Here is a 14,059-nt window from a genome sequence, read left to right on the forward strand (position 1 = left end):
TGTAAAAAATAAAACAAATTCCAGGTTAATCGTGGTAAAGAGTGTGTCACTTCTAGGCCGAAAATGAAATCATTCACGTTATACATTAGTGAAGCCATTCTTACTAGTGACGTTTAAATGAGCAATCGGATTTCATGTATTCATTGTGATACAGATGTACAGTAAAGTACCTTTTTATCCTAATCTGCGTGTTCCTGAAAATGATTGAATCCAAATACCGAAAATTTATCATCCAAAACAAGCTTTTACCATAATGTTAAACATTTATAAATTCTAATTACATTACTAAAAAGCATTGAATGAAGTCTTTAACCTCACACGTTTGAAAAGAGAAAAAGGAGTTTTCTATATTATATGTTATGTTTTAGAAGTAATAAGATAAATTTGCAACAACATTCTTCAACTTGATGGAGGCAAGACGCTCTGAAACAGAGAGACGTTGTATTGAAAATTTCAACAAAGTATTAATTGTATATCGATAATAGAGAGACAAGAATAAAATTAAATACCCTAAAAACGAAGTCGCTTTCTTGTTTTACTGTAGGAATACCATCTTCAGAACAATTAAGAAAGTGACGTATTGTATATATACAAGTAGTTGAGAAATTCTGATGCTCCATGACACAACATTTATAAGGATCGAAGTATTGATAGCCGCATTTAAGAACATCGTGAGCATGAAATGAATTTGCAACGGCACCCATTAACTTTCCTCTGAATGTCATACCAGATGCGATTACACGCTTAAAAAAATAATAAAATATTTTTTGTTATTAAACACGTAAATTTAAAAATAAACAATATCTATTATTACACATACAGGCATCCTGCTCAGATCTACAAAAGGCCAATGCCGTATCAACCAAAATCTGAAATATAGAAGTAACCCGAAGTGAAATGTTTTCATCATGTTATTTTCTTTTTTATGACGATCTAGAGACTGAAAATATTAATTTAATTAAGGAACATACAAATTTGAATTGTTCAAAAATGATACTTACAAGATTTAAATGTTGCGCCGGTATTTTAATTAGAGAAGGAATTATGTCTTTCATATACCATCCATTTTCGTGTCTTCCGTACATTTTTGGCTTTAATCCTGCATTATATATACGTTGCAAATAGCAAAAATTACATCTAGACTGTGGATCATTTGAAATTTGGCACAGATCGTCCCTCCTTTGACACTCACAGGCTTTCCTCTCTCGAATGCAGGTTATGAAAAATTCTATACAAGTTTTACAAGCAAAATTTCCATAATAATCACTCCAAGCCTGACGACCGCAACACGCACACAAATTTACTATATTACTACCTTTCGAAAGATAGAAATGAATTATTTCTATACCATTGTTCAATTGCCACGTTTACAATTTAAAGTAAACTTGACAAGTTACATCACTCTAAAACTCATTTTTAAAATAAAATAATGAAATACCTGTAAGCAATTTTTGTTGTTCGATTCGGTTCTCTATTGACATATTTATTGTGAATAGTTTAAATAATTAAATTACTGAAACTAAATGATATTTTACTGTAAATCGACTTTTTACATGGAAGATAATCTCGATTAATTTATAAAGTAACTGATGTTAATTTGCATAAAAATACAATATTGTCAAGGAATTAATTTATATTTTTTACAAAATTTTATTATTACTATTTAAAAATTTATATAATTTTTTTACGTGTTATATTACGTGTGTTACTTGGGAATGAATTCATACTATATTGTGTAACATGAAAATTAAATAGAAAAATTAATCAAGTTTTTATTAGAGATTCAATCAAGAAATATCATGTTAATTAATGGAAATCTCCTATCTAAAATTGTTTGAAGAACTTTCTTCAAACAATACGCTGTTTTTAATATATTTTCGGTGTTAATTTTTTTTATTTCTAAGCTTTCCTTGTCCTAATCTTCCCTATTTGATCATATAAAAACACTCGCTTTAATTTTGAAAATTTACTAACAATTATTTTATATTATACCACTGTCACTAAGTTAATATATTTTGGTTTAAAATAGAGTAAAACTAGAAGCTTTGTCTCGATGCACCTGTACATTTGTTTGGTCATTTTCGTACAAAGTAGGGATTACGTAGTAGTTTACCACGATAACAATAACCCGCAATGACTACAAACTACCACCACTTGTTTACCGAAAGATACTTTTCGTACAGTTTTCGGCAATTGGTTTTTCGTTCTTGGATGTGACGAGACAATAGCTTGTGAACTCGGCCTTTATGATGTTTCTCCAGTTTCAAATCTTTGTGAATGATGGCATAAACTGTGGACTGGACTATTCCAACACTGAGCAATACTTCGTTGGGTTTTTGTATTTGAACCACTGATCAGTGGTCTAACTTTTGCTATCACCTCCAGTGTGCGACTTAGGGCGTTTCTTTTTCTGGGCCGAATTGAAACACTTGACGAAGATCCTGGCTCTTGCGAATCATTTCTTTTGAGAACTGACTGTATTCCATATCGTAAAACGTTAAAACCACGATTTTTGCAGATTTTAATAATTTGAGTTTGCAAATATTTTGCTTCGGAAGTTACATAACCTGTCCAAAAGTCTGAAATTTTAGGTGGCATAGTTGTAAGGTAATTAGATAATTAGCTTCTTTATATCACTTTGGTGGCACTCTGTCTAACTTTGTAGAATTAATATATTTTTTTCCCTCCTAATTTGAAGTTTAATATCTCCTCTTTTATTTGTCGAAAATTTCCGAAAATTTGCAGGGAGGTTTGTCTATTGGGGATATAGATACTGTTAAATTTTGGCTGTTAAAGGTCGAGGGAGTGGGATAGTACAGAGGATCATGTGTCATATCTCGAGTGAGTAGAACTTAATGAAGATATTACTCTATATTAGACTAAAATAGACTAAAATAGACTATTAAATAACATAGATTAGATTGAAACACATTTCAATAAGAAGATTTGCAAAAGTTTTCTAATAATTAACATGAAACGTTAACATCTTCCTTATCATTTTTGTTATTTCTCATTCATTATGATGAAATAATTAAGCATTTCTTCCTAAATCCTCGTAAAATGTGGACTGTAGGATTAAAATATTTTAAAAATATATTCTAAAATACAGTAATTTTAGTAAATAAATTTATTTAATAAATTACTTTGAAAATAAACGAAATTATCATACGTAATTAGTATTATTCCATTATAAAATAAATAAATATATAAGTTGATAATTAAGTATTAAGAACATTGTACTTGTTCTCAATGATATTCTTCATCTATGTAAGGAAATAGATTATCTTTAAAGAGAATAGAATTTAATAATCTATAGAATTTAATTAGCTTTAATTGTTAGAATTCGATCCTGTGAACTTTCACGTTTCTTATAATTAATTATTGATTGATCAGGCGTAAGCATTAAATCATCAATCAGTACTACTGATCGATGATTTAATGATTAATGATACAACAAGTTGATTAGTTATTACCAATGAAAAATGGTTTTTCCTACCCGTTTAATTGGAACTTATTCTTTTATGATTAATTTAATTTAAGTAATTTGTTAATTTTTATCTAGAAATGTATTTTTAATAGCTTCAAATAGAAAATATTACTTACAGTAAAAATACTTTTCGATATATTATCATATAATTCATTACAAAAAAACTAGAACTATTCCTGTAACTTTTAAATCTATTTTGTTCGAGTTTTAATTACTAAGAAGCAATTTATTCTTTAAGGAAAAATTAATATATAAAACACGAGAATGCGTTTTATTTCCCCAGTTCTGTTATATATAACAGAAGGAAAGTATGGGGATTGGTTAAGAAATAACCCCAAAGATTTTTACATTTTTGGATTTAGGACACGCACCTTGAAACGTCAAGAAATTCAAAACAATTTAGGGTTTGTTTTCCTGTATGTATGGATGTTAGTGTGTATGGGAAGCACGATTTTGTTCGCACTCTTTGAAGCTTAATAACTTCTGTGCTTTTTGTCGAAAATTTCTGAAATTTTGCAGAGAAGTTTGGGTATTAGGGTGATTTATGCTGTTAAATTTTAGTGGTTAATGGTCAAAGAGGTAGGGAGATAAATGGGGTCGTGTCATATCTCAAGAGGGATTAGACTTAATAACGATTTTACTCGTTATTTTCATTTGCAATTTAAACAAAACCCATCTCTACCCTCAAAATTAAGCATTAAGCTTTTTGCCATTTTACAACAATTAATAATATAAAAAGCTTTTATAACAAAATCTCATAAGAAATGAGTCACACACAATTTTAGAGTTTGACTGGGAAACATATGCAACTCGTTGCTAAATTTTTTAAAATCGAAGATAAAGAAAAATTCGTTTATAGATATTACAGAAAGTTTTACTTTAGCTCTAAAGATTCTTGTAATTTTTTTTTGTTAACAATATTCCTAAAGTGCATTTTATTTATTGATTCCTAACGTTTGATGCATTCCATTCGTCTTATTTAATTTCTCTTCTCCTTGATAAATGGCTCCTTGTTATTGTTAGATATCGAAGACATTCGCAGTGATGAAGAACTCGATTATCTTTTTGGATGCTGTTTTCGTTCTATTGATTCATCGAAATTCTTGATATAGTTTTATTAACAAGTATAGAAGCTTTTTTGTTTTAGTCTTTGCACTTTAAAGCATTAATCTGACTCAAAAACTAGCGCAATTTTCTCTTTTTAATTTCTTTTCTCATGTAAGAAATATGAAGTGCAGTATTTAAGAGCCTTACGTATTGTTTTTATCTTATTCTTTATAAAACACACATCAGAAAGATTTCGACATAAAAGAGCGGAACTTTGGATGCATCAATGACTATTGTGTTAGAATTAAATAAAAGAGCTGCTAGAAAGGTAAGAAATTTACGGAATTCCTAGATGAGTATCTATTTACATACAAAATTAAAATGAGCAGCAAGTCTACTCGCAATTTATATACTATAATGAATTATAGCTTATGTATATGTAAACAAATCGCATGAAAATGTAAGAGAACTTAAAAAATAATGAAGTTATAAGTGAACGAATAGCCATTTGCAAATACAAATAAGTATATATAATTGTTTTGCAAAGGAAGATATTCATTTAAGAAATATAATTAATTTCCTTTTCCTTAGAGACTAATTTTTATTTAATCTCGAATGGAAATTATCTCATTTAAGTGAAAAATTAATGATTGTGTCTCATGTGTAAGCTTGATTTCCTTACGTAATACAAATTACATCGATGATTTCGATGATAATGTATATCGTAATACCTTGTAAATCTTCTTCGTGGGGTCTTCTTTTCTCTGATTTTTCTTAATTAAATCTACTTTGGAGATCGATAACAATTTTTTCTGTCTGAGTCAATTTCACTTGTGTATCTAGACAAGTCTACCACTGCTCTCTGGTCCTTACCTGTCATCAATCTTCTTCCCTAAAATAAATCTAAAATTCTTGGTTTTTCTATAAACACGAGAGAGAGGAATTTAATTAGAAATTCGTTTAAGTTTCTTGGATTTTACTGGAATAATTCTCGTATGTTGAAAGTCTAGCAGCATAGTAAAAATAATGGAAAATTTATCTAATAATCTTATATTATTAAACACTTTATTTTAACAAAAAAATGAATACAAAGCATAAAATGTTTTAGACTTTGTTTCTGTTTATATTAACTGGAATTCAGAAGAAAGGATGCAATGGAAACTTATTTAGAACTTCAGGTTCTTTCGAATTCTATAATAGTTACGTTTTATCCATTTGTAAGACAGAACAATGGTTTTATAATAAAAAGAAACTACCGACTCGTGTTCTATCAACCTCAGTTTTATTCTTTTCCTTTGATATTTACTCGTTTCTTTCTTTACGAATTATCGACTTTGCCAAAAGTTCCATTCGAACAATACACAAGTATCACGAAATAATGGCAAGAACAAAAACTTCCTTTATTACCGGAAAGTAATTGGAAAAAAAACCTTCATCAACTGTAGGAATATTTTCTTGCTAAAATATTGACAAACCATATCAATTTTTAAGGAAAAAAAGGGTTTTTGTTTAGCCAATTAAATTCAATTTTGACAAATAACAAACAGTCGAAATTACTTGTCTAGACTGTTATCATTCTCTTGATTTATCTCAAAGTTTAGAGTATCCAACTTCTAATTTTTTGTGTTACTAAAGAGGATAAGAGAGAAATAAAGCTTAAATACACATAAAACAGTTATATTAATTTATCGGATATATTTATAATATAAATGTACATAATACTAACTCTCTCTAATCTCACTTCATTCATTTATGCAATAAGAAACAACAAAGAATTAGAATGATAAAGATATATTGATAATTACAGTACTACTATTGAGTTTTTATCTTCGAATTATTCGTATTAACTTTTATGTAATTCGCTTATTTTAGACTAAAATTGTAAGCTTATTCTTATTTGTTCCTATAAGTAAAATGTATGATTAAATAAAAAAAATAACTTATACTCTATTTGTCAATTAATTTTATGTACTATACAAAAATCGATTTATTTGCCGTTCATATTCTCCGAGGAAATCAGACTACATGTTATGAATTGGAGGCAATTAGCGAATTTTCTAGACCAAAGAATATTAATAAATTAAGAAAATCTTATTTCTTATGACAGGATAATCTCCAGAATTTGTTGATTGTACAACACATAATTTACTTTAAAGTATTAGTGAGCTTACAGTGGAGACAAGAATATAGTTTATACAACTTACCTTTGTATACTATAAAATACACCTTGTTTTCTTCCTTTTTTTCTACTAATTAGTAGTCTAAACTTTATAATTTTATTTATATATTAATATCTTTGGTAGGATTATATAAAAAATAAACTGAAAACGATTTTGAATACGACATAATTCTCAAAGTTCTCTATCCAGTGATAACTTCTATTAAAAAAGAATAGTCTATTTAATTTTACATATTTTATTTAACTAAAAATAGAAAATATTCCTTAAAAAGGTTTTAAATACATATATTTTTTGTGATTAAACAAACTTAGATTTTGCTATTCGCGAATATTCGAAGGAACAAAGGCGAAGAATACGAAATAATCACATAGGATCGAACTTACAGGGTATTATCATATAGTAATTAAACGAAGTCGCTATTAAACGTTGCTAACATCGTTAAAGCAACACAAACCTCTGATTTTCATAGATTTAATGAGTTCTTAATTAATTCCGTAACTTAATTAATAAAAGTTAAAAATTTCTAAATTAGATTTTAGGAAATTCAAAGAAACTAGTTGAAAGTTTCTCCCACGGCATTTTGTCATATATATAATGGTTAATAAATGAAGAAAGGCGAATTACTTTCCAATGCTTCGTCTTCTCGATTAATTAAATAAATAGGAAACTCAATTTTACAAAAAAAATAATTGTAGATTTTAGGAGATAAATTCAAATTTCACAGGGCCTCAAATTTTTCTTTCTATTATTGTATTCTTATAGTGTAAATAAATAGGTTTATTATTATTGTAGGTATTACGATCTTTATAAAAAAATATGCCACTAAGTAAGATTATTATGTTACTAATGCTTCTACATACCACAAGGAATTTACTATTTAATAAATGAAGAACACAATAGACATCGATACTCTTCAAAAATTTAATATCAGTACATTTGGCAGCCAATTTTATGGTGCTTTTATTAGTATTTATGCTGAAAGATTGTTCGAAGTGTTTCTGTTAAACTTCCATTATTAACAGGTTAATGCATTTCTATCCTTATTGAATTATAGCTTTTAGTTCTGTCACATTATGTAAATTGTGTCATTCTGCATGTACTGTACTTGACAGTGCAACTTAAAAGCTCTTTCTTGGATTAAAATTTTGGAAATAAATTGACCATTCAGGATTATCGACATAGCAAATTTTTTCTGTATTATTTTATACAATATTTGTGTGGCAAATTATTTTATTTCGACAATCTAATTTCAAGCTTTGTATATTTTGCATATCGTACTCACTCCAACGGTACCAATGGTAAAAACATTTATGCGGCATTCAATTTTAATATGTAAACAGAACCCTGATGAAACATGGTACTGATACTCAAAAGTTCATGGAGCTTCAAGATGGGCACGTGGAACCAAACGATAAACAAAAATAGACATAAAATACGCAATAAACTATGTGTGGTACAAACCCCATTGGTTTTAGACTTTTCGGACACCCAGTAGAATTGTCGAGTGCTGAGGCGATGATGAAGTCCACGTGGCACACATCAACACTAGTTAGCTCATTGTCTTGGCATTCTCCTACCGAGTCAACTCTTAGAGAATCGAAGCGAAAGAATTTCATGAAAAAGAAATCCGATTCACATTCCATTCTCGGTATCTACGGATGATCGAGTAACCAGAAACACTCTACTGATTTCTGAGTAAAAAATGGAAAAGTTATTTGATGATCCCTTCATAAGTGCAAAGTAACACGCGCGCATTTTTCTATTGATTACTCGATTGATGACGTTGTATACATTTCCCTCGAGACATTCTATCGATTTGCACTTCTTTAACGTTAATCGAAACCCCCAAAATATGATTACACCATAGAAGAGGTGCAATTCCCAGTTACTCGTCATCGGAAGCTTTTAAGCCAATAGAATTTTTTAATACTATAAAACTAATTATCAAAACACTATATTTTAAGAAGATATACTTTATATACACTATTTTAGAAATTAAATTTGCTCTTTCTGACTATCAAGAATAAAAACAAAATAGACTTAATTTTATCATCGTTATCAAGGTTAGCATCATACCATGCAATTAAATATATTTACTTTTGGGTTCTTAATTTTATGGGTACTAATTGCACTGTTAGAGTCATCACAGGTGATCACATGTTTTCTGTAGAGTGATGATTGAAGTTTAAGAGGGATTTACAGTTGAAATGAACAACAAGCAAAGAAAGACGTCATTGCCAAATATAGTTTATATGATCTGGTAATGTGTGTTTTTCACACAGTACTCTTGGAATGTTAAATAACTAAGAAAATTAATTGTTCTGGAAGCTATTTTCTTTATCTGGACTGTCCTTGAATACATATAGCAAATTTTCGAGATGCTAACTTAGATCTTATAGATTTGTTACATAGGCTATTTATCATCAATGTCTCGTCTTCCATGTTTCATATTAGGGGTACTCGCATATAAAATATATAAACAAACTAGCTGTTACCCGCGACTTCGCCCGCGAAAATTTTGCAAGCAAGCAAACCCCATTTATATTCAGTATTTCAACAACCATAGTAATTGTTATATAACACCTACCGCTGAGAATGATGAGAATTGCCGAGAATCAAACGAACTATTTTCAATTTGATCAATTTTCTGGAACGTTTACAATCGTTCTATAATTAAACCAATATGCAATAACAAATTCGAATTTAAAACCGTTCGAACATTTTTAAAATCGAAATAGATAAAAATATTTATAACAATGTCTGAAATGTTATTAATTTAATACACCTAAGTACTCGATGAAGACTAAATCCTCTCCCCCGAGGGGGAATTTCGAGAAATCCCTTCTTAGCGTGCATTCCCATGGTATACCCTACTAAAACGCAGATAAAAACGAAAAATCGCATCTAAAATAGTACAGTAGAAGCCGTTCTTCCGGTTAAGACTTAATCCTCTCCCTCTCCTCCCCGCGGGGGAATTTTGAAAAATCCCGTCTTATTGTGCATTCCCATGGCATACCCTACTAAAACGCAGATAAAAACAAAAAATCGCATCTAAAATAGTACAGTAGAAGCTGTTCTTCCGGTTAAGCCGTAATCCTCTCCCTCTTCCCCCCGCGGGGGAATTTCGAAAAATCCCTTCTTAGTGAGCGTTTTCATGACGTACCCTAACTGTGTACCAAATTTCACCTATTTAGGTTCAGCGGTTTGCTCTGGGCGATGACGAATCAGTGAGTGAATGAATCAGTCAGTCAGGACAAGCAATTTTATATATATAGATGTACGAAAGAAAAACTTTTACTCTTCTTTGTCACGAAACTAGCCTATAGAGGTTTAAAGAATGCCAAAAAATTTGCTCCTCTCTACCGGATTCCTGTTAATCATGTCAAATTTTCGGTAGTTATCAGCTAGTTGTAGCAGTTAGAAAATCGATTCATCCCAAAACTCCTTGACAATAGTTTCAATTGATTCCTCCTCCAGGTAAAAGCACTTAAACCTACTGTTGATGGTTAAGAGAATGATACTACGAAGTAGTCGATACGTGACTTTTTTTGCTTTATTATTTTCTGGTAAATGTTTAAAGTATGTTTGTAATTCATATAAATGAGAAATGATAGTTTAAAGTGATTGTTCATTAAATACTTTTTTTAACAATCTTTACTAGTTTATCTAATCAGGTAAGGAGTTTTTCACACAGTACTCTTGGAATGTTAAAATTAATTCTTTTGGAAGCTATCGTCTTTATATGAGAAGTAAAAAAACGTGCAAAAAGTAATTTAAGTACACTCATGATACAATCAAAGCTTAATTTACTGTTTCAGCATTGAACGATGGTAGACCTGTATTGTCGTGTAGTTTCTATGACGTCAGTTTGAATGCATCTAATCTTCACACAAAAGCTGAGCAAAAACTTTAAACCGGGTGACGAGTTAGTCAATGAATAATACTAAATAGTTACAGTATCGACGAATAGATGTCGCGCACAGGGTATTGATGCAATAAAACCTCTTAAAAGTCTTAAAAAATTTTGTGGTGTATTTAAATTTTTATTTATATCTTGAGAGATTATTGGACGATCTATTAAGAAATTGTATAATATTCTCTTTCATTTGACACTATATCGGGAGTAAAAAAACTCGATAATTTATTTGAATTTTTTTATATGAGCAATGGAATAATGGAGCAATTTAAAACACCCTTTAGTACTGCACTATATATGACCTCTTCTTGCTTTCATACATGTGTCATATGGTTGGATAGTTTAAGCTCACAGATAGTGTGTGTATGTGTACCTAGACACATAACAACAGACATAAATGTGCATTTATATGTACAGTACTGTACATAGATATAATTTCTAGAGAATTTAATCGAATAAACTATAAGAATAATTTTATGTCTTTTTTAATATAAAATAGCTTCAGGCTAACAAAAAATCCGAAAAGCACGACTTTATCGGATTCTACTGCGTTATTTTTAACTCTGACATTTATTCGAGAGTTCTTTTGAGTATATTACTTTAGTTAAAAGTATACTTTTGTGTTCTTTTGGATAATTTAATGAAAATCCAGCCTGGAGCCAATGTTAAATTTTGTATTGTTTCAAGTACAAATATCTCTCTAGGGATAAAGAAAATTACTTTTTTGGTTAAAACAACTTGGTGGATTTTGTGGAGAGATTTTGATTGGTCAATCAATTCACGTCTAAAATAGCTTTCTTCAATCAAATCGTCCGACAGAGTTATTTTATACTAAAATTATTATTTCGTGTTTAAGAATTATTCGACTTTTTTAACATTTAGCATTGTAATTTTAAATAAACAATAATTATTTAATTGTTTAAAGGAATTAAAATTGTTAAGTATTCGACGAAATACACACTTCTTCACTTCTTTATTTAGAAAACAAAAATTGATGAAGAAGAGATATTGGAAAATATAATCGAATTATAGTTTATGACAGAAGAACAAAACAGTGCACCTAATTAAATTAAAGTCACACTTTAAATTTTATAGTAAAACGAATCTAATTTTCGAGTAGAGTAATTGAACCGAATTGAAATTAATTTGGAAACGAATACTTGAATACACTTAACTCTTTGTATTATAACTTACAATTGTAATTAAAGAATAAAATATATAAATTTAATTAATATTAGGCCAACTTTATATATTACTTTTAAACGTTTTAAAAGAAGATAAAACGTAATTCAATATGTTTATTTTGGTTTTTCGATTTCGAAATGAAGTTTAGGCTTTTTAACATCCTTTGTTATCCTATTGTATTTAATGTTACTCTATGTTTTCTTTATATATTATTAAAATTTATTTCGATATTTAGATTATTTATTTTTATAAAAATTTTAATGTAAGAAGTTATTTTTTTTCAATTGTGAATTATGGATAATTGAACTTTTTTTTTAATAAGACAAAAATTACGTGCAGAATTGTCAGCAAATTACATTTAAAACAGATTAAAGTTTAAATGAATGTTGGAGTAATAGTAATAGGAATGTCAAATCAAATAAAGGAAGTCATTTTAATGCGATGAAACCAATTTATTTAAAGATAAATTCTTGAAAAATGAACAATTTCAATGCTAATTTTTTAATGTAGAACACATCGATTGAATCGTCAGTAATTAGTTCCATTATAACTTAATAATATATATTAAATTATAAAACTTATATATTTTATTAATGTGTTAAATGGAATATTAGTTATGTCGCAGGAAGTTGGAAAAATCTTTAAGAAAATAAATAAAAGAAGAAAAATTCGGACAAATCCTTAATTAAAACGTAAGACAAAAGAAAGATGATAATGCCACCACTTTAATATCGAAGAGTAAAGTGTAAAAAGGTAAATGATGTCTGGTATGATATTAAACACTAGCGACTCAGGATGATAGAATATTTCTTTGTACAATAAATGAAAATTATAATTGTAAGTTAATTGATCACTGACTTTTATCTTTTTTTTCCTTCAATACTTGTCTACTTTTCTTTTTGAGATTCACGACACAGAACGTGGTATACAATTATTCAATGTGTTTTTTACAGTACTTCAACGGAGGCATTTTTATTGTATTATTTGTTTTTTCGGCAATATAAAGATATTACAACGATAGTAAACAATTTAAAGATGAATTTTCATTTAAGTTATTTTTTTATCGGTTCGATTTTCCACAAAAATGTCACGTCTCGAGATGACTATTTTATAGTCTTTCTTTTCATATACTGACTGTAATTCTTCTGAATTTTAACAATATATGATAAACTTTATATCTTTATATCTACTTTATTGATGAATTACAATATAAATATATGTAAGATGCCCAAAATTTTTGGTTTTAAGACAGAATTTCTTTTCAAATCTCGTTTGTGGAGGTTCTAATTTTAGAATCACGGCTGTAATTCCGGTTTTTAATTTAAATTATTGTCGTTATTGCTGTCGTAAAAACCGTAATGGATTATCCCATATTATTACGATTTATGTCTTTTATTATTATTATTATTTATAATCTGAACAATACGACTTAGACGCAGCTTTTGACTTTGTAATTTGAATTTTTTTTTTTATCTTGAGACAATGAAATAACTTAATTGGATCTCATTATTTTGGAAAAAGGTATAAACAAAAGTTGTAAGGTATCGAGGGGCCAATCAATTGGTGACCTCAAATGTGACCTTGACCTTGACCTTCAAGGTCATTTGGAGGTCAAGTCTGTTTTTTCCAATGGAAACATATATTTTTGACCCCGGAAATGGAAAGAGCAAGAAATTTCACAACCGGATGTACCGTTGACCTTATTGTCTAGGTCAAAGGTCAAGATTATTTTAAGGTTAAAATTATAAGCTTTTTCTAATGGGAAACCATACTTTTTATTACTGGAATAGGCAGGGAGGAAGGAAGAAAAAGTGACGGCCCTTTTCCTTCCTTCTTGTACTAACAATTATCCAGCCACACAAGACAAATTTAAGACGTTTTGGTATGTAATAATTCATAAAATAATATATACAGAGTGGCTCAAATATCAATTAACCAAGCCATAATTTAAGAAGCGCCTAAATCGAATAATATGTAGCTATTTTACATAAATTTCTTTAAAATAATCTTTAAAAAAATATAACTTGGTTAACTGACTTTTGGACCACGCTATATACTGGTAGTAATGTTTTTTTGAATTGAAAAATCTAACGTTCTTAAATGTTTAGATATTTAATAATTTTATCTATTAACATATGTTTTATTATGTTTACTCATTTGAAACAAGGGAAAAATAGGTGAATTTATTTCAACAATAGGTAAGTAGCATTGGTATAAAAGTTTAAATTGGCGATAAGCTGATCC

At 28.8% G+C, this 14,059-nt stretch overlaps 1 protein-coding gene across 1 annotated transcript; it reads right to left on the bottom strand.

Moving 5' to 3' along the window:
* Nucleotides 1-301: 301 nt before the first annotated feature.
* Nucleotides 302-1,569, bottom strand: LOC111622672. The gene is made up of 5 exons (XM_023365097.1): nt 1,439-1,569; nt 1,002-1,315; nt 821-940; nt 510-743; nt 302-423 (listed from the first exon to the last, which is right to left on the bottom strand). The coding sequence occupies exons 1-5, from the start codon at nt 1,479-1,481 to the stop codon at nt 400-402; spliced, it is 735 nt and encodes a 244-aa protein (XP_023220865.1). The 5' UTR covers nt 1,482-1,569; the 3' UTR covers nt 302-399.
* Nucleotides 1,570-14,059: the final 12,490 nt, after the last annotated feature.

The sequence above is a fragment of the Centruroides sculpturatus genome, unplaced genomic scaffold (genome assembly GCF_000671375.1).
Source record: "Centruroides sculpturatus isolate CEXI.00-Female unplaced genomic scaffold, Cexi_2.0 scaffold39, whole genome shotgun sequence".
Lineage (NCBI taxonomy): Eukaryota > Metazoa > Arthropoda > Arachnida > Scorpiones > Buthidae > Centruroides > Centruroides sculpturatus.